This window comes from Dermochelys coriacea, chromosome 14 (assembly GCF_009764565.3).
Source record: "Dermochelys coriacea isolate rDerCor1 chromosome 14, rDerCor1.pri.v4, whole genome shotgun sequence".
NCBI classification, from domain to species: Eukaryota; Metazoa; Chordata; order Testudines; family Dermochelyidae; genus Dermochelys; species Dermochelys coriacea.
Window position 1 is genome coordinate 15,745,985 of NC_050081.1, and position 21,355 is coordinate 15,767,339.

A 21,355-nucleotide genomic window follows, 5' to 3' on the forward strand; every position below is an offset into this window, starting at 1 on the left:
CTTGTTGAGTTATGAGGTTTCAAATGGCTGCCACTGTGGGATCGGAGGTGAAGAGGATGCCGGTCTTCAGGCAGAATCAAAAATCAACATGACTAGGAAGTGCTGCATTAGAACTATGTGTGCTAACAACAGACTCCCCAAAACTTCATCTCAGAGTTCAGAAAGCAGCAACAGAAAAAGCCTAGAAGGGTTTGCTTGCAAGAGGACATTGAAGCTATTTAGTTAAAAGGATTTTGACAAGAGAAATAAAAACAACTAGTGCTGTGTAAACATGTGGCTAGACAATGACAGGGAGTGGGCGTAAGTATGCTTACTTTCATCCTAAACAGTGGTATAGCAACTGCACACTTATTAAGTATATCTAGTTCAAAGATTATTTCATTTTGTTTCATTATTGCAACAACAGCTGAATAAAATGATAGTGATACACCTTCCATAGAACTTTCCATCTGAAGAGCTCAAAGCCCTTTAGAAGCATTAGTGTTAAATATTGTCCCATTTTACAGATATGTAAACTGACGAATATAGTACTTACGTGACTTACCCAAAAATACGTAGTGAATCAGTGGCAGAGCTAGCACTGAACCCACATTTCCTGACTTCTAGTCCTGTGCCCTAAACACAAGATCATCTCTCTCGCTCTCTTCCCCTTATGCAAACATACATTACTGAGATAGCACCAGCATTATGACTAACCCATAGCTTAATCCTCAACAATTAGTTTAGCTTTACCTGCCCTCCCACTCTCCAACACACCTACTTCTCCATGCAGAGGATGAAAGCACAGAAGAAGAGTGTATCTTGTTAAAGGGAAGGGTGTTTAAACTGTATACATTCCACAAATAAATTATTCATTCATGGAGACCGAACCAGTTTAAGCCAGATACCAGAATCTGGGCCCTATGGATAGTCAACCACATTATGCAGCCTTCATGCTTGGTCAAGGTCCAGCAGTGCGCCATAGCCAAACTTACAAAGGACATCAAAGATGTGACACACACCGCTGGTTCTCAGTCCCAAAAGGCTCTAGCCAAAACATTCAACCTGAGGTGCCTAAAGTTAAGCACCTAAATAAATGTTCTTATTCTCAGAAATGCTAAGTAGCCAGAATTACCAATCAAATCAATAAGAGCTGCAGGTGCTCATCAGCTGAAAGTCAGGCCACTTACTTAGGTACTATATGGCTGTAGTTTATTAAAACAAGTTGAAAAGATTTGGCATCCAGGGCATTTATGGCAATTTGCACAGCTTTACCCAACTGGTACTGTAGGATGAATCTGCGTTAAAAAAAAAAAAAAAAAAAAAGTAGTACTTTCTAGGCATCACCTTAACCTTAATCAGTAACCTGTGAGAGCCCTGAACACAGGCAGTGCCTTGCTAGTTTAAAATAATCTAACCCATACAGCTGAGCCACATGCTGCAAACCAAATGGACGTCTTTCTGCATTATTACTGTGCTTGTTCTCTTTCCAAGCAAGACTAATGCCTTGAGCTCATGGCAGGTTCTGCCTCCCTTCTGAAACAATATGGAGATCTAAAGATTTGATTTACTCAGTTCACTTCCCTGCAGTGTGAATAGGAGATCTGAAGATTTAATCCCATTGGCTACAATGTAGGGTTTTGTTGCTTTACAGAGGATTTTCTCAGAAATGAACAGTCAGAATAGAAGATGGTTGGAACCATAACTTTCCAGCTGTCATGGCAGGCTAGAGGGAATGCTCCAAGCTGCTTGCTGTGAAGCAGTTCAGGGTGGTGTTTGCTTTGATTTTTGTTTGTTTCTCTTCTCCTTCTCTCTCCTCTTCCATCCCCCACCTTTTTTCATTTCTTCTTTACTGAGTTTAGGTACAGCTGTGTGAATGCCAAGTCATAATAAGAAGTTTTTACTCCGTGTTGCAAAGGCAGGAAATGTGGACATTCCGATTTTCTCCTGTAATGAGCTCCAAAGTCTTGCCCCTGTTGCCAGAAGAGCACTGGCTCCTGCTCTCATGTTCCTGTTCCCAGTGAATGTACTACTGAGGGAGGTCAGCTGCAAAGAGATACACAGAGATGGAGAAACTGTGACATGAAGAGACTGATTTGTCTAAGGTTAAACAGTCCATTGGTGGCAATGCTTGCTATAGAATCTAGGAACCCAGTTTCCAGTTGCCTTCTCTAACCCCCAACAACATTCTATCCTTGGAAAGTAAACTGCCAGTTAAAGTGGGGACTTCAAGCCAGATGGGGACTGCATCTCCGGTATCGTACAGAGATCACCAGCGGCCAAACTGGTTTCTTCTTATCATCTGAAATGCTGTAAAGTAACGGAGTGAGAATAACATCAGCTACTTTCCTTTGTAAACAAGAACAGAGTAATGGAACTGTATCTTTCACAGAGAGGTATCCCTTTTAATAATTCTTTGCTCTGATCCTCTGTACCACCTTTCATCTGTTACTGTAAGTCTTCTGCAGCTTCTTTGAAAAACAAGCGTACTAAATGAATTAATCTTTATAACTCTTTTGTGATGTCAGTAAGTATCATCACCCTTGCTTTATAGATAAGGAAGTTGAGGCCCCCAGAGAAGTTAGGTGATTTGTTCAAGGTCACAAAGTGAATCAGTGCTACGAATAGAACCCAGTCCTTCCCATGTGCTAATCCTGGAAAAATCCTGGCCCCACTGAAACCAATGGGAGTTTTACCACTGGTTTCGATGGGAGTAAGATCAAGTCCAAGGTTAGTTCTGAGCAAACAATTTATATAATTGGTGGAATGGAAGACTGACAGTTTTTTGGGGGGGGGGGTTGGAGGGAGGGAGGAGAATAAGTGGAAGAGGGAATTCTGCAAAGTTGTTTGGTTCTGTGATTATAAATCCTGAAACGCTGTGAATTTCTGGAGCTAGCATCTCACTTAGTAGAGTGGAAAAGTATTTACTCCCTTGTTGGCAGCCAGATACTTCACTGCTGACTGCAGTTCAAACTTTCTCCCTATAGAGTGTTCAAATCAAGATAAACAAGCAACATTCCTTGCAACTTTTACACATCAGACTCCTTCACCCCACAATGGTGTTAGGTAGCCTGACCTACAGAACACCCATTGCTGAGGAAAGAAAGTCAAGCCAGGATCCTGGTCAACCTATATAGACTGAACCCTACATTAAGCCATACAGTGTTACACTCATGCTACAGTAGCAATTCTACACTTCACACCAAAACTCTGGAGGCCTAGCTCATATCATACTAGCAACTCACTCCCCAGCCCAGAGCAGGGCACAAAAACATTTCTGACAGACTGTTTGCTGTGGAATCTTCCAGGCAGAAAGACACAATCCGCAGGGACAAAACAAAGTGTTTTACCTCTAAAGCAACGATCAGAGAGCACAGACTGTTTTGCGTCTCCTCACACCTTCCATTTGTTGGACTGGAAATCAAACAGACATACAGACATAGACTCCTGTAACAGTGTGTGAGGTGGAAGAAAAGCCACTAGTGGAACAGTTCACTTTAAGCATGGAGATCAATCCTGGAAAGAAATATTTAACCCTGGTTTGTGCAATGGCCATTGTAGCCTATAGGGCTAGCTTACCTTTATTACATTCACGGCTTTGCCTTCATTCTGCCTTTATTATATTCAGCAATAATGCAAGGAACCTACAGGCCTGTATCTTTTAAGACTTTAGCTTCCGCAGTTATCATCAGACTTGGGGCCTATAAACTCTGGCACAGGTAAATGGTCCAATGAAAAACCCCAAGTATTGGTGAGCTGAAAGAGTGTTTAAGGAGAAATCCCACACAAGAGTGTCATTAGCGATGAATTGATGTACATGATAACTGGTACATAAGCTACCGCGCATTCTGAACCACAAGGGTGCCAAGGCAACGAATTTACGTATATGATAATAAATTGAGATCACTGATATACTAAACCTATAGGAGGAGGACACCAAACATTAGCAAGGTAAGGAAATACAAATAAGGAAGAGGGGAGAAACCCCAACTGAATAAGCATCAGACATAGTGGTGTCAGCGTAACATATTTAAAAAGTTGCATCCCAGCCTATGAGCAGTAGGAGAAAGAGATGTAGCCCATGGGAGATGCCAGAATGATGGCCACTGGTGATGTGGGGCAAGGTAACGAGGAAGATGACGACTAACATTTCAGGTTGGTCTGCAAGGGATGGTGTAAGTATGTGGATGTTCAGAAGTACATTCTGTAGTATCTCTATCTACCTTACTGGGCTGGAGTGTTTGTGACTGTGCTAAATGTTAATAAAATTATTGGTAAATATAGAAGAGTTCCTATAGTGTGAATGTTGCAACTGTGTACATCAGGGTTCCCAACTATATAATAATTTGAATAATACTGGGCCTGATCTTGGGACAAGAACCCGTCAACCCTCAAAGTGATAACTGGGAACTCTTAAAAAGAAAAGGAGGACTTGTGGCACCTTAGAGACTAACAAATTTATTTAAGCATAAGTTTTCGTGCATCCAGTGAAGTGAGCTGTAGCTCACGAAAACTTATGCTCAAATAAATTTGTTAGTCTCTAAGGTGCCACAAGTACTCCTTTTCTTTTTGCGAATACAGACTAATACGGCTGCTATTCTGAAACCTGGGAACTCTATAGATTTATTAATTACATTGATCAGGCTACATCATTTCAGGTCATGAGGCCACAACTGTGCTTCACTGCACCAGGCAGCACTCTTCCTATTGGACCTGGCCTCTCTTGCCACCTTGCCTTTTTCCCCCTGCCCCTAAGAACCCATCTGATTCTGACTCTTCCCTCCCCATAAACTCTGTAGCTTTGTTTTTAAAAGAACAAACCTGTGAATTGCATCCACATTCAAAATATACTGTTTTGCTTGGCAGTATAGTATTTAAACCCAGCATGCAAAGAAAGAGCCAAGATCTCTCCCAAGTAATTGTTCTAAATGTACTGAAGGCTGAACCCAGAGTATCCACTGTGCAAACCAAAGCAGAAAGTACAGCAGTGAATTGGTTGTCTTATTTATGAAGCATTTTCTGTATCTCTGTTTGCTTTATGTCACCACTAAAGGCAGAAACTAACTGCAACATGAAGGACTCCCATAAAATAGTGTCAACTAATATAATTTAAACAAGCCAGGAAATTTCAGTTGAACGATGGAACCTTAACTCAGTTGGGGGTCCAAACACACACCAAACACAAGGTTCTGCATGTGTCTAACAGGCTGCATGCTTCTAAGCAGCCTACGATATTAATAGGCATAATGGGTTGAATAACTGATGATGGGAAAACCTAAACTCAGTTTTGTTCATACTATACACGCTACAACATTAACACAGTTGGACACCTTTCAGGGTTTGTCTACATGGGGAGTTAATCTAGAAAAACTATTCTGGAATAACTATTCCCAATTAGCTTCCTGCATGGATGCTCTTATTCCAGACTAAAGTGACTTGTTCCTGTTTAGCTTAGGGTTGTCGACACAAACATTTGGCTTGCCGCATGCTAGGGTGTAAATCTACCCCACATTAACCTGTTGTGCACTAAGTGTCTGTGTGAACCCTACTAAGCACAATAACTGTTTCCTACTGAGCTTTGATATACCCTGCTTTGACATGGGAGTAGATCAAAGCGCATTAAGGAACGGTTAGTGCACATCAGAAGAGGCTACACAGACTCCTATAGCACAGCAACCTAGTGCAGTGTAGTTTACACCCCAGCCTGCTGTGAACTAAATGTTTATGTAGACAAGCCAACCTGCTTTGAAAAGTGGATTATCCTAATTCAGAATAAGGCACTCATATTCTGGAATAAGGAGTATCCATGCAGACAGTTAATCAGGAATAGTTATTCCGCTTTAAATTCACACCTTCCCTTAATCCAAATTACATTCTCAGAGAATCAGAGTAGCAGCCGTGTAGGCAAACTCTTAAAAACAGCACCCTACATCACTTTCCAGTAAAACTGCAAGCTCATCCATTTGTAGACACAAGAAGTTTTTGATCACACAAAAGAGTAGGCTTGCAAATATTATGGATACAACTGAAGTGGTAGCTTTGAAAATGTAGCCCTATATAAATATAACTTTATCAACAATATTTTCAGCTCCTGACAAATTGCCTTTTCATAGTTGATAGAGTTATAAGAGGAATGCAGTAGAAAGGGAATAAGGATCATCTACACTAAAGTCAAATAGATCTCCGCGGTATTTGTTCTCCCTTCCTCCCCTCCCGCCCATATACACAAAGGGTGGGAGGCTAAATCCCCTAGTCAGATTATATGTCACTACATTACTACAAATGTGTGGTCAAACAGATCTATATTTATCTTACCAGGTACAAAAGTCATAGTCAGCTGTATAAACTTAAAGCATTCATGTCTCCTAAATAGATGTGGATCAGTCAAAATTCACAATATCACCATACACCACCAGCCCTGGAAACCAGAAATATAACATGAGTATTACACAGGGGTGCTATGATAATGGAAGCACTCACAAGATGGCTTGCTGCAGCTGGAGCTACAAGAAACCTTAAAAGGGAGCATGTGTTGTATTACACAGGGAAAGACAATTTCGTATACAGAATGCAGCATCACGTGCATGATTTGGGACACACATTCTCAGCTTACTTTCTGGGAGAACATGAAAAAAGAAGAAAAGCAACAACTAATTTTTCCCTTTGTGGAAGATGGCTGGCCAAGGACTTGGGGGTTATCAGCCAGCTTTAATGTCATCCCATACATAGCAGGCTGAGAGGGAACACCGTATATTTGTCCTTGGCCAACTGTGCAAAGTCATTTGGCTTTTTAAAAGCGGTGAAGCAGAGCCCAGATGGAGAGTACACCCACAAACTGATCTGATACAAAGCCAGAGTGTCAGCTAGCTCCAGATTTGAATAAAGCAGTGTCAGGATATGCAGATACTTAACATCCCTCCTCCTTAGCTATTGGGAGCAAGGGCTGAGACCGGATAAACATGTTTTACTTGTGATCCTAAATTAGCTCCCTAAAGAAGGCGGTTTGTTTCCCTAGCGTTAGTAATATTGACAGTAAAGAACTTCATGTACACTCTTTCTTTCTTTGGCTTTTCTCCAGTGTAATACAACTTGAACAGTGCTGGCCAGGATGTCTTCTGAAGGCTTTCTGAATGAAATACAGACCATTGGTGAGAAATTCCTGCTTAAGCTCCAGAAACTGCCCAAGGCTGAACCTGTGGAGATAGTGTCATTTTGTATTATCCTCTTCTTTATCGGTAAGTACATGGAAGAGTGCTAGGATCCTATGTGCTTGTTGTTGCCTGAACCTCTGAGATCTTGTAGGCTGGCAGGCTGTGTTGATGACTTTGATGAAAGCAGGTGTGTTCTGCAGTTGTTCTAAAGAATGTGATTCTCTAGCTTATTTTCTCCCACAAATCCATTCTGATTGAAGTGAATTTTAGCAGTCAGGATAGGAACAGACTGATGGCCCTGAAGAATTTATTCCTATTTATGTACAGAACATATAGCATGGGAAGCAGCAGTGCAAGCTTTCCCCATACCATCGCCCCTGAACATTGATCCGGAGGGAAGTACTCTTGCTATCGCTATGAGTAAATCCCGGAGTCACATCATGTGTAAATGTTTTGAGGAGTAGAAAGAGAGCGGTTATGAAGAATGGTATTAGTGTATCTTGCCACCAGACAAGACACTCAAGTCTGGGATTGCCCCTCATTACTGCTGCTTCCTAGAAACTGGCACACTGTAGTATGGACACATTTCTTTTCCTGGTGTGAACAGAAAGAGTGCCTCCTCCTGGAAGCGGTTAGCTCATGGAGTCACCTGTCATGGAGTAACTGGTGTTGGAGGAGGGGGAATAAACAGCTGTCTGGTCAGATGGAGAAAGTTTTTTTTAAAAAACAGTGGAAAAGTAGGAAGAAGAAAGGCAAGCACCCTTGAGTGAAAGGGAGAGGGGGGAGTTTGCTCCCAGTTTGAATGTCATTGGGGAAGGGCGTATGTCCACCACAAAGGGATCCCTCCCTCAGCTGGAATTTGGAAGCAGGTATATCAACTTCTCATAGACACGACTGGTTTTCCCACTGGGTCTGGTTACCTGGCAGCCTGTCAATGGATTACACTTAAAGGAACAAACACAATGGGTGTTATGCAACACAATGGGTGTTATGTTATCCAGAGAAAGGTAATAATCCCATCCCCATCTTGACCATCATCCTTAACAGGATCCTGGCAGTTCAGCTCTTTATTTTTAAGGGGGAACCCTATGTTTGACACTACATATAGTTTGGACAGATAGTTGCTGGGTGGTGTTGGTGGCCTGTGAAATATAGGGGGTCAGACGAGATGATCAGAGAGTCCCTTCTAGCCTTAAATTCTATGACTAGCAAAAATATAAGCACCTACTAGTTTACCTAGTTTGGAAGGAAAAAACCCCCCAAAGTTCTGAATACCTGTTGTCATTAAAGTCACTTTTCTTAAGAGATCGGATGATAATACTGATTTCACAGACAAATCCCAGCTCTGGTAACTGTTTCCTGCATACCTTAAGATTCCCCCTGTAATTTCATTTGAAAGAAATACTGTTCTTCACTTTCCACCCTTTAAAGCCACACAGCACTACACAACTGACGCATTTCACTCCAGAGGAGGCTGTACTAAGAGGGATGGAGGGATTCCCATTAGGCCTGATGCCCCAGGCCTTATGAGCATATAACTTCCAGTAATGGCAGTAAGAAAAGGAGTACTTGTGGCACCTTAGAGACTAACAAATTTATTAGAGCATAAGCTTTCGTGGGAATTTTTCATGTGCAATTACTGCATCAGTCTATTTTGAAATCCTTTGGAATTAAATGTGCTGTATAATGTAATTATAAATGTTATTCTATAGCTTTAAGGTTATTCGCTCATGTATCGATAAGACGTTGTTGTTGGGTTATTTGCCATAAAGTACTATCTCCACCTGCCCAGAAATAAATCCAACATTTACAGCAGCGCTTGCAGGAAATTTTGCCTCTTCAAGGCATTGCAAAGTCCGTCTGTTTTTATTCCTGTAAGATCTTTTCAGAAGCCAATACTCTTCATTTCTCTCTCCAGTTACTGTGCTGTCACTGATGATCATAGCCTGCAGCTGTTGCTGCTATCGCAATGGAGGCCCTGATCAGAGAGGCAGGAAGATCCAGATCCAGCCAACTGCTCATGTGTGAAATGCATCAGGAGAAGAAAGTGAAAGAGGATACAGGCAGCCAGTGTGGTTGAATCGCCTGGGAATGACACTCTCTAAGGTGCCACAAGTACTCCTTTTCTTTTTACTCTCTACACTAACTCTCTGAACGGGTTGGTGGGAGTAAATAAGAATATGCTGCAGAGGAGGCAAGTGGATCATAAGATGGGTTAGGTGGTTCTGCAATGATCACTGCCGGGGTCTGTGATGTGGTGACACAGGTAACACTATTCTGACATCCTTGTCCCCTTGCCATAGCCAGATACAAAAACAGACTTTTTCTCAACGCGAACATTGCAGCTGGGCAAGCAGCAAATTCCAACAGGCTCCCTCTTTGTGAGCCAAGAGCAGCAAACCATGACGAAGACCACATGCAGACTGCCCCAGGGTTAGGAAGGTCCCCTGCTCTCTTGATAACTGACCTAATCCAGAGAGGTGGTGCTGGGCACCAGCAACTCCTACTGTCATCACTGGAGATGTCCATTACCAGCACCCCTCAGGATCAAACCCAAAGTAAGTATGGCTTTTCGTTCCCTGTCCTACTGTCTTTAAAACCATGAGTAGTAGAGTACGTGAAATTTAACAGACATCCACTCAGAGCACAGCATGACATTGACTTTCAGCTGGCGCGTGAGCTCAGAGACTGGAAATACAGTTGGCATCAAATGCTCCCTGCTTTTATTTTTCTCAGCGTTACAAAGACAAGAAAACTGCCAAAGAGGAAACCAATTAGACTATGTGCAATATCCATTGTATACTAAAAGGATGAAGGCAAGAGGAGAAAACCCTAACACAAATTGTTTTGTTTGCTTGCCCTGCCAGTAATCATTTTTTTAAAAAAACCCTTTTATTTAGATCCTTCTCTTCCATGAAAAAGTGTTGCTTTTTCTGCATATTGCAGGGTGAGTGTTCAGTACAGTGCATGGGGCACTGAAGCAGATGTACAAATCCTCATTATTATTCATGGGAGTGGCATGCCTAGCTCCCTGCACTAAAAAAAGCCTGTGTGTAGTTTATATTAATGGCAGCAAATGTTTAAGGTATATTTATACACACATGAATTTCAGAGAGAGAATATACAGTGAGGGCAGTGTTAATTCAGGATATAGATGCAGCAGCTGAGAGATGGCATCATGACAAGTGGTGGAGCAAACTGGAGTCGAGCAAACTGTACCGCTAAAGTTAACAAGTGCAAATAAATACCTTTTCAACACTGCAGCCACTGTGTACATTTGGTTTATAGTCCAGTGACCTTCAAAAGGAAGTTACACGTGTATAAAGTCTGCAGCATTGGGCCCAACATTTGTAATTAAGGGTAGGAAAGGAGTAGAAAAACTACTCTCATTTCTCAAAAAGAAAAGGAGTACTTGTGGCACCTTAGAGACTAACAAATTTATCAGAGCATAAGCTTTCGTGAGCTACAGCTCACTTCATGCATCCGGTGAAGTGAGCTGTAGCTCACGAAAGCTTATGCTCTAATAAATTTGTTAGTCTCTAAGGTGCCACAAGTACTCCTTTTCTTTTTGCGAATACAGACTAACACGGCTGCTACTCTGAAACCTCCCATTTCTCAGTAATCCATTAGTTAAAAAGGGTTTAATTTTTAAAACTGAAAGCAATTATGCCACAATATGAACTGATCACCTTTAAGAGAAATTAAAACAAGCCCATTTGGAGTTAAGAGTGTAAATAAAGCATCTTCTACTCGCATTTTGCATTTTTACTACTATGATTGAAACAGCCAAACCGACTACACATCTACAGTGCCAGAGTTCAGCTAAGGTGGTCTCAGTTACAAAACTTTGAATACGGTGCTTTTTTAACACTTGCTGATACTTCTGCAGAAAGCGGCAATGAAAAGAGGAAAAAATATTTAAAAGAATCCCTTAGCTAAATTACTAATATTGCCCTAGATTATTAACAATATCCTCTGTGTGTATATTTGTGTACACGTACACACAAAATCAACTAGTTTACTTTTCACCACTTGTGTTGTTTAGCTTTTTGTTCTTCACTCAATTAGATTTGTCCATTTTGCATCTGAGTTCATTTTCATACTTTGGAGCAATTCTGGAAGCTGCCAACAATGCGGAGGAATGTTTAGATTAAGAAAAAACACCACAACATTTCAATTGTGCAAAAATAAAAATAAAGACAATTGGGATGGTTTGGTTTTTAAGAGAATGTGGGACAGAGGGCATTAAAAGTTAAAGAATAATAATAATGCTCCACTGCTATAAGCTAGCCACACACACAAAGAATAAAAGTTACATTTAGGCTGAAGAAGTGCCCAGCCTTTCCATTTGGCTGCCACAATGTACATGGTAGAAGCAAAAGTTTGCATCTCCTAAAAAAGGAATTGGGACAACTAAGTCTTGGTGTAGTATCAGTTTAATATAATAAACTTTCATACATCTGGTGCATCTTCCAACAAAGGATTCATAGATACTAAGGTCAGAAGGGACCATTCTGATCATCTAGTCCGACCTCCTGCACAACGCAGGCCTCTCACCCACCCACTCCTACGAAAAACCTCATCTATGTCTGAGCTATTGAAGTCCTCAAATCGTGGTTTAAAGACTTCAAGGAGCAGAGAATCCTCCCTCAAGTGACCCGTGCCCCATGCTACAGAGGAAGGTGAAAAACCTCCAGGGCCTCTTCTAATCTGCCCTGGAGGAAAATTCCTTCCCGACCCCAAATATGGCAATCAGCTAAACCCTGAGCATATGGGCAAGATTCACCAGCCAGATACTGCAGAAAATTCTTTTCTGGGTAACTCAGATACAATCCATCTAATATCCCATCTCAAGGGATTAGGCCTATTTACCCTGAATATTTAAAGATCAATTAATTACCAAAATCACATTATCCCATCATACCATCTCCTCCATAAACTTATCGAGTAGAATCTTAAAGCCAGATAGATCTTTTGCCCCCACTGCTTCCCTTGGAAGGCTATTCCAAAACTTCACTCTTCTGATGGTTAGAAACCTTCGTCTAATTTCAAGGATCTCCAAGCGTTTTACAGACATTGGAGAGACAAGGCAGGTGAGGCAATAGTTTTTACTGGACCAAAATTTTGTTGGTGAAAGAGACAAGCTTTCAAGCTTCACAGAGCTCTTCTTCAGGAAAAGGTAACCAGAATGTTACAACCAAATACAAGGTGGAACGGATTGTTAGCATAAGGGGTTAACACAAGTTGCAAGAAACCTCAGCTCTCGTCCCCTAATGCCCCTACTCTACTTGCGCTACATTGATGACATCTTCATCATCTGGACCCATGGAAAAGAAGCTCTTGAGGAATTCCACCATGATTTCAACAATTTCCATCCCACCATCAACCTCAGCCTGGACCAGTCCACACAAGAGATCCACTTCCTGGACACTACGGTGCTAATAAGCGATGGTCACATAAACACCACCCTATATCGGAAACCTACTGACCGCTATTCCTACCTACATGCCTCTAGCTTTCATCCAGATCATACCACTCGATCCATTGTCTACAGCCAAGCGCTACGATATAACCGCATTTGCTCCAACCCCTCAGACAGAGACAAACACCTACAAGATCTCTATCATGCATTCCTACAACTACAATACCCACCTGCTGAAGTGAAGAAACAGATTGACAGAGCCAGAAGAGTACCCAGAAGTCACCTACTACAGGACAGGCCCAACAAAGAAAACAACAGAACGCCACTAGCCATCACCTTCAGCCCCCAACTAAAACCTCTCCAATGCATCATCAAGGATCTACAACCTATCCTGAAGGACGAGCCGTCGCTCTCTCAGATCTTGGGAGACAGACCAGTCCTTGCTTACAGACAGCCCCCCAATCTGAAGCAAATACTCACCAGCAACCACACACCACACAACAGAACCACTAACCCAGGAACCTATCCTTGCAACAAAGCCTGTTGCCAACTCTGTCCACATATCTATTCAGGGGATACCATCATAGGGCCTAATCACATCAGCCACACTATCAGAGGCTCGTTCACCTGCGCATCTACCAATGTGATATATGCCATGTGCCAGCAATGCCCCTCTGCCATGTACATTGGCCAAACTGGACAGTCTCTACGTAAAAGAATGAATAGACACAAATCAGACGTCAAGAAATATAACATTCAAAAACCAGTTGGAGAACACTTCAATCTCTCTGGTCACTCGATCGCAGACCTAAGAGTGGCTATCCTTCAACAAAAAAGCTTCAAAAACAGACTCCAACGAGAGACTGCTGAATTGGAATTAATTTGCAAACTGGATACAATTAACTTAGGCTTGAATAGAGACTGGGAATGGATGAGTCATTACACAAAGTAAAACTATTTCCCCATGGTATTTCTCCCTCCCACCCCACCCCCCACTGTTCCTCTGATATTCTTGTTAACTGCTGGAATTAGCCTACCTGCTTGTCACCATGAAAGGTTTTCCTCCTTCCCCCCCCTGCTGTTGGTGATGGCTTATCTTAAGTGATCACTCTCCTTACAGTGTGTATGATAAACCCACTGTTTCATGTTCTCTGTGTGTGTGTATATAAATCTCTCCTCTGTTTTTTCCACCAAATGCATCCGATGAAGTGAGCTGTAGCTCACGAAAGCTTATGCTCTAATAAATTTGTTAGTCTCTAAGGTGCCACAAGTACTCCTTTTCTTTTTACTTAAAATGAAGTGACCAATTGCAATCTCTGCAGTCATGGGACGAAGAAAGGTTACCAGTGTTTCTGTTGAGATCATGATTTTTATTGTCTAGCAGAGTTATGAATTTAAGTTCCCAAGGTCACCTACTGAAGGTGTTGTACAGGTTTCCTTGGAGGACCAGGGCTGATAGGTCAGATATGGAATGAACATTGTGAAAAGAGTTTGCCCACAGACAATAGGGTATTTTTATCCAATAGAAGATATTACTTCACCCATCTTGTCTGTCTCATATCCTGGGACCAACATGGCTACAACAACATTCCAGACATCAGGGAAGTAACTCTCACACTAGGTACATCAGTGTGGTTATCCCTGAGGCACAGAGATGTTAATTGACTGCCCAATGGGAAACTTGATACATCTTCACTTATAAGGATAAGCTTGAGGATCTTTTTGTTTCTCATTAGTTAGAAACCTAGACCTAGATACATGTGACCAATGAAACAGCACCTACTTCTTCCCTCCCTCAGCCAGGCACTGGCTGCTATGGAAATGAATAGGATACTAGCAAGAAGCGAAGTGTTTCACCATCATGGAGCTGCCTGTGCTAATGCAGTCATGGTGGCTGTCACAAGGAGGGCACCACAGTAAGTACTGGGGGACTGCTACAAGCAAGCCCATATTTACCAACCCTTATCTACACGACACAGCAACAAGAGTAATGGTCAATAGGCTTAAAATACTGACCAGGAGCAGCAAGAGGAAGGCCCCTGCGTTATCTCCATCACCACATGTTCCTGAATTAGCAACAACTGGGAATAAAAAAAAAAAAAAAGGAAGGGATAGAAAGAGAGCAACAGGGAATGTAAACACTCGCTAAAGACAGCCTAAAACCAAGATCATCTTTCAGAGCAGGGGAACGGGGTCTTACCAGCAGATGGCATGGACACCCCACCCCCATGAAGAGACAGCTACTATGGGCTCAGTTCTGCAAAGTGCCGAGCGTGCTAGGTGCCCTTTAAAGCACTTGAACAGTCCTGTCAAAGTTAGTGGGATTACTCACATGCTTGAAATTCAGCAGCTAGATGGGGTCTAAGTCCCAGAGCACAAAGAATTTCAGGGGACACCGCAAACCCTAGTTCAACTCACTGAATTTCTACAGTTTGATTGGCTAATAAACACTGGACCAACTCCACCTGCGCACCACACAGACATATTTCTAGTCTCTTGGCTTAAAATAATCAACAGATAAAGCGGATGGGAGCCACAGGCAGATTTATCAGGCGCGGTATTGCATCTGGGGTAACTCCTTGCTCAGATATGAGGAGGGGATTTTTTTTTTTATTTTATTTTATTTTTTTTTTTAAAGTCCAGCAAGCACAGCAGAGAACAAAACTCTTCAAATGCAGATGCTTTTGTAAAAACAGATGGAGTTAGCATGGAAGCAAGAAGTACAAGATAAAAGTGACAATTGCTTTAGTCTTCTACAATGCAGCTCTCAGTTTTCTGCTTATGCAATTTTCATTTTGGTAAAGTGGGATGTGGTCACATATCTTACATAAAAGCTTCTACTCATCAGAATTAACCCTCCTGCTTTCGAGTGCTAAACTGACCTCAGTTAATGCTACTTTTGATCAGTCTGTAGGATCTGATGGTGAGCAACAAGTTCACCTTTCCCACACACACACACCCCCCTACCTCTTGAGCCCTCTACTTGTGTAATCTTCCCGTTCCACTTTAAGAAAGCCTCAAAGAGTCTATTAGATTATAGCTGTCCCACAGTGCAATTGCTCTATAAGGGACTACTCTGCCTATACTCTTACAAATTGATGAAGATACTGATTGGAAGCATGGCCTTGTTTAACACACTTCTAAAAAGAGAGGAGTAAGGCCTGGTGTACACTTAAAAATTATATTGACTAGATTATGCAGGGTTGTGAAGGGGGAAAAAAAACAAAACACATTCTGTTGATGTAGGAAGCACCCCCACACTATGGCGCTACAGTGGCCATAGTAGACGTGTCCTTTGTTTCTAAACTGAGCTTGGGATATGGACTTCTGTACATAAATCAGAGATTAGAGCTGAATTCCCTCCACCAAGAGTGAGGTTGTGAGCTATCCCCTGACCCAGCAGCTACAGGAACTAGCAGGTCCTCTCAAGTTTCAGTAAGGTTTTTTCATAGATTCATAGATACTAAGGTCAGAAGGGACCATTCTGATCATCTAGTCCGACCTCCTGCACAGCGCAGGCCACAGAATCTCACCCACCCACTCCTATGAAAAACCTCACCCATGTCTGAGCTATTGAAGTCTTTAAATCATGGTTTAAAGACTTCAAGGAGCAGAGAAGCCTCCCTCAAGTCAACCATGCCCCATGCTACAGAGGAAGGCGAAAAACCTCCAGGGCCTCTCCAATCTGCCCTGGAGGAAAATTCCTTCCCGACCCCAAATATGGCAATCAGCTAAACCCTGAGCATATGGGCAAGATTCACCAGCCAGATACTACAGATTTTGTTGGAATGGATGCTGCAGCAAGATGCAGGCATGGAAAGGAGGAAAGAAAAGATGTTTGATTCAATCACAGCGTCATGTGGAGACCATAATGCAAAAAGATCAGTGGGATGATGAATAATAGAGAGGAAGGGTTGCATTGTTTCCTGTGACAGTCCCACATCATACAAGTAAGACTTGCAGGACATTGAAATGTTCAAAAATATTCTTTGGAGTCAGCACAGCATCGAGTCAGGACATTGCATCATGATGGGATGACATACATGGCCAAATTCAGACCTCGTGCATACATATGTAACTCAACTTCACACCAGGTCTGAACCTGATCCAATCAATTTGGCCCTCGGTCAAGACAAACTTTTAAAGGCAGCAACTCTAGATCTCTACCAAAGTGATGAATATTTTACTCCTTTGGGGAACAGGTTCATATTGCCAACATACCCCTCCCACCCAGGCTCTCACGCTGGCTGGTGCTTGATGAAATAGATCAAGGAGTAACAGCAGTGAACAGGGGCCACAGCCTTTAATCACAAGTCACACTGCCAACAAGGACTGGACACATGATACCTACCATTTCCCTCCACTACCTTTCCAGCAGGATTACTCCAACTGAAACACACACACACACACACACACACACACACACACACAAAAAGAAAAGGAGTACTTGTGGCACCTTAGAGACTAACAAATTTATTAGAGCATAAGCTTTCGTGAGCTACAGCTCACTTCATCGGATGCACACACACACACACACACACACACACACACACACACACGGCTTGGAAGTGGTTGAGTCATGGGCAAACCAAGTCTCTGAACAGTACAATCAGACAAGCCACAGATAAGTCTCACCACCCTTCCAGAAAGTCTGCAGGGGACACACAAAACACTGCCGTTAATAATTTACTAAAGTACAAACAGGCAATTCTGACAGAGCCTCCCCCTTCCCATGTACACTGAAGAGAGACCTCTCAGCAGGCCAGGATCTTCTGCAGGACGTGCAAAGAAAGCACCAGCGGCAGAAGGCACATACGCTACATCCACAGCAGCTTCAGGTAATAGTGGAACCATCCACAACTACTTCATTTCAGAGGAAAGATGGCAGGTTTGGGGTATCCAGTCAGACTGCACTTCTTCCCTTGGGCTTGGAGGAGACCTATTTTGAGGTTATCGATGCTGTCACTATTTTAGAGGGAGAGGGGATTGTCCCAGAGGGTCTGCGTGCAGCCTTCTCAGGGGTGAACTATCCAGACAGGCCCTTTGTCACTACATATCTAAACTGCGGAGTTATAAAGGGCCCTGTTAAAATTATTTGCTGTGATTCCAAAACCAAAACATTATCCAAAAATACTTTGGCTGCTGGGGCAGAAGTAACAACCAGCAACTGGAGTGTGTTTCTGAGATTCTAGCGGGCACAGCTTTGTGAGGGTGAAATTAACGTCACAATGTCTAATCCCTTTTCTTTCATGCAGTATTAAGGGCAGAAATGCAAGGGAAGAGGGCTAATACAGGTATAAGTAGACTGAAATAATTTAGTGAGATGTGGTCTCCCACTCCTCCACTCTTTGTATTAGGTCAGCACAGCAGTCACTCTGACGGAAGGAGGAATAATCCATTCATCCTTTCATTTTTCACTGAGGAGTATAAAGCAGGAAAGCATAAAAGCTTCTTGCAAAGAGATGTCAGATGTTATTTAAAGGGTGTAACAGTATGGCTGTGAGCAAGGCAATGGGCAAGATGGCACTGAATGAGCAAGTGTGTAGAGCCTAGTGAGACTCCAGATTAAATTATGTCAATAAAAAGAAAACCTATTTTAGTTGCAGTTTAACATCATTAGTGAGAAAGTGTGTGCATGTGCACATGCATGTGTTATTGTTAAAGAAAGGTTAAGGTTTGGGTTGAAAACAGGGGGAAAAGCTAAGGGATTCAATGCTAAAACTAACACTGTGCATAACTACCCCTGCAGAAGGAGAAATGTTTGCATGGTGTAGCTTGGCTGTTCTAATTCCTTATCTTTTTGTATTAAACGACAAGAGGGTTTAATCCCCCATTTGATAATGTGCCTGCAGAACAGACTGCTTTTGCTATCGGGGTACAAGAGCACACTTCCTTGTCTGGTGTACTCCCATGACTTAAGAGCCTAACTTTTTATTTTAAAAGGACCACATCCTCAACTAGTGTAAACCTGAGTATCTCAACTGACTTCAGTGGCGCTATCCTGATTTACCCCTGCTGAGGATCTGGTTCAAAATATCTTCTGCTCTGATAGACTTGCTGTGGTCATTGATTTTTATTATATTATTCCTTTTACATCCAGACTGTACAATCCTTACACTGAAGATTCTGACAAAGCCATGATTGTAGCTGCACTAGCAGACACTGATAAAATATTGGTAAAATAAAAATACTACTGGAATAATTAATCCCTGAACAGAATTTTAAGGGCAGAATCGTCTCTCTTCTCTGGCACACAGACTACTAGACAGTTCTTTGGTGTTCTATATTCTGTTTATGTTCATGGGATTGGTTTCTCTAAAAAGTGACTACACCTTTTGAAAGAACAATGCTAGTAAGTGTTTAAAGAGTATGTGCATGCATATATCTGTTGAGAAAGTAGAGAGCAGGCAGACAAGCATCATACACTCATCTGGTTTGCCCACTCTAATTCCAGCAGGGGCAGGCCAGCATGTCGCCCTCAACACAAGCAACTTCCCCAGTTCTGGAAAATTTGAAGAGTTGCATTCTGACCGATGATTGGGCTCTTGCCGGACTAGTGGTGATTGGGTCATTCTGCACAGTCTTCATTGCCCTCCTCTTGTTTGCTGCCATCTTTGGCTGCTGCTCAGCTCCAAATCGTAAATCAAGTTGCATATAAACAGCAAGGACAAGAGTGTGGCATTTCAAGAATACCACAACCAGGCAAGAGTTGTCCCACCCACCTACTGTTTCATCAGGTCAAAGGGAAGCTTCATCTTTTATCCTTCTTGTGTGGTTAATTCTTCACACACAGACTTGAGGCACTCACAATCTGACAGCCCATACATAAGACTGCACCTGCAAGGGAGGCCTTCATGCCGTTGTGTACTCAATTACAAATCTTGACACACAATGCAATCTGAATTCAGGACCACATGACCAGCCAAACCTTACAGTCAAAATATTTGCTTGCCTGAACTTTTCCCTGACAAGGAAAATGATTGGGTTAAATCTTTGTAAATGAGCACCTGACATTCTGAAGGTGAAAGAGACCCTTGAGTAACCCCACCAAAGCAGCAGCACTTCTTTTTTGACCCACATTCAGATGAGGAAGGAAATAGCCCCCAGATCAAAAGCTCATCTCGACCCTTCTATGTGAAAAGCTTTTTCATTAAAAGAAGCTGATTTAATCATCCTTCTGTTCTGGTTACATAACAACCTAAAATAATTTGCGTGCAAGACAATTCAAGTGTGTCTCTCTGCTCCTTTTGTTGTAAGTTAGGACCTCGCAAGGTCAGGGTTTTTGTTGTTGCTGTTTTGGTTTTTGGAGGTTTGTTTGTTTTTTAAGAAAGTGGGTAGAAAAACCTATTAGTTTAAAATTTAAAAAAACTGGATAACAGAAAAACATGATGTTCCTTTAAACAAAGTCTCTTAATAAGGGTTTCCAGCTAGTAGGAAATGACAACATGCAGCAGACAAACCCAAGGAAGGGCTCTGCAGTGACACCTGCAGTAAAGATCACAGTAAGATTCTACCCTGGGATGAGATGTAGCATGTGACATTTCAGGGGGTAGTGGGGATGGGTGAAGTTAGGGAAGGGAAGATTTTGAGGGGGTTGGAGAAAAAAAAAAAAGTGAGATTTATAACTGGAAGCTACTTTCAGACTTAAATATAGAGTGGTCAGCATCCCCCTCCCCGCTTAACAGTGCGGCAAGAAAAGGGTGATTTTATTTTTAAATGCCCCCATGGAACAGAAGAAACAATATTTCTTTCTCCAATAGTCTCAGCTAAAGAAAATCTATTTTCTCCAGGTAAAGTATTATTACATGGGTCTTGCACATACGAAGTTCCCTAGCACATACCCATTGCTTTACTGCTGCTGTGGAACAGCACCAGAGAGAGTCATCACTGTAAATAACAGCTAGGCTCCTGTCACTATAGGGTGGGAGATGCAAGTCAAGCTGAAGGAGCAATTACATGAACTTTAACTAACCCAAGTTCTGGTATTAACACTTACCCTGGAAAGTCCTGCTATAACTACTGATGGCTTGTGCAAAATTAGTTTGGCAGTCTCAGTTCAGTTCCCAGTGCACAAGTGTCCATTGCAAACCTGCTGCAACCGAAACCCTTGCTAGTAATCTCAACAGAGAGATCACGGAGTAATCAGAGACGGAAGCTAAGCTATCTATCTTCAACCCACAGCTATGAAAAAGGACTTCTCATTTCAACTGGCAACAGAAGTAACACAGAGGCAGCCAGCTGGCTACTCTAGGTACAACCTAAAGGCATGCAACAGCAGCTGAAGAAGATTGACTTAGCTGCATAAACTGACTAAAATATTAGAACATGGTGCCTCACAGCAGACACCTAGTGGAGTCACCTTAACGGCAACCAATGAAACACTGTTTCGAGGGCATACCAATTATTCTGACATTTGGGCCAGACCTCAGGGCAACTGGTAAAAATCCTTCAGAATAACCTGTCTAACAGGTCTTGTTCTCTGTCAAAACATGACTGAAGGCAACACCCTCACCAGGGCTCCCACAATGAGAAAATAAATATTCCATTTCCACCCTGAATCCTGACAAAAACACCCTGGATGCAGAGCTACACAATGAAAATGGATCCAAGGCTATATGTGGGAGGGAGGATATCATTTCCCAGTTTGTAAACATATATTGCTCTCTTATTGGCAAAATTAAGGTCTTGCTGTCTCCCACTAGTGGCACATAGTAATTTGTTACAATTACAGCCTTCTTGGATTTATAGTACACTATTTGGAATGTGTGTAGTGGTTACAAGTCTGCATTTAGGTTCCCCAATT

General features: G+C 42.2%; 2 protein-coding genes and 1 long non-coding RNA gene across 13 annotated transcripts in view; 1 reads left to right on the forward strand and 2 right to left on the reverse strand.

Moving 5' to 3' along the window:
• The window catches only part of SMIM5 (small integral membrane protein 5), a 27,878-nt gene extending 17,872 nt beyond the window's left edge, over window positions 1-10,006 (forward strand). For 2 of the 7 annotated variants that reach the window (XM_043497542.1, XM_043497540.1), the window contains 3 exons: window positions 7,058-7,214; window positions 9,049-9,226; window positions 9,263-10,006. In XM_043497542.1, the coding sequence (XP_043353477.1) occupies window positions 7,088-7,214; window positions 9,049-9,158 (237 nt within the window). In that variant the 5' untranslated portion in view covers window positions 7,058-7,087 and the 3' untranslated portion in view covers window positions 9,159-9,226; window positions 9,263-10,006. Of the gene's footprint in view, window positions 1-1,841; window positions 3,931-7,057; window positions 7,215-9,048; window positions 9,227-9,262 lie in introns of all 7 variants that reach the window. The other 5 variants (XM_043497536.1, XM_043497535.1, XM_043497537.1 and 2 more) reach the window with 5 other exon arrangements.
• The window catches only part of LOC119842927 (ATP-dependent DNA helicase Q5-like), a 47,773-nt gene that overhangs the window by 12,712 nt on the left and 13,706 nt on the right, over window positions 1-21,355 (reverse strand). The window contains exons 9-11 of one of the 5 annotated variants that reach the window (XR_006275754.1): window positions 20,394-20,466; window positions 14,569-14,633; window positions 6,295-6,397 (exon numbers count right to left, since the gene is read on the reverse strand). Coding sequence is in view for 2 of the 5 variants with exons in the window: in XM_043497532.1 (XP_043353467.1) it covers window positions 14,569-14,633; window positions 20,394-20,466 (138 nt within the window). In the remaining 3 variants the exon portion in view is untranslated. The remainder of the gene's footprint in view (window positions 1-6,294; window positions 6,398-14,568; window positions 14,634-20,393; window positions 20,467-21,355) is intronic. The other 4 variants (XM_043497532.1, XR_006275755.1, XR_006275756.1 and 1 more) reach the window with 4 other exon arrangements.
• LOC122456731 lies at window positions 9,467-11,684 on the reverse strand. The gene is made up of 2 exons (XR_006275757.1): window positions 10,736-11,684; window positions 9,467-10,513 (listed from the first exon to the last, which is right to left on the reverse strand). It is a non-coding gene; the product is annotated as an uncharacterized LOC122456731 (long non-coding RNA).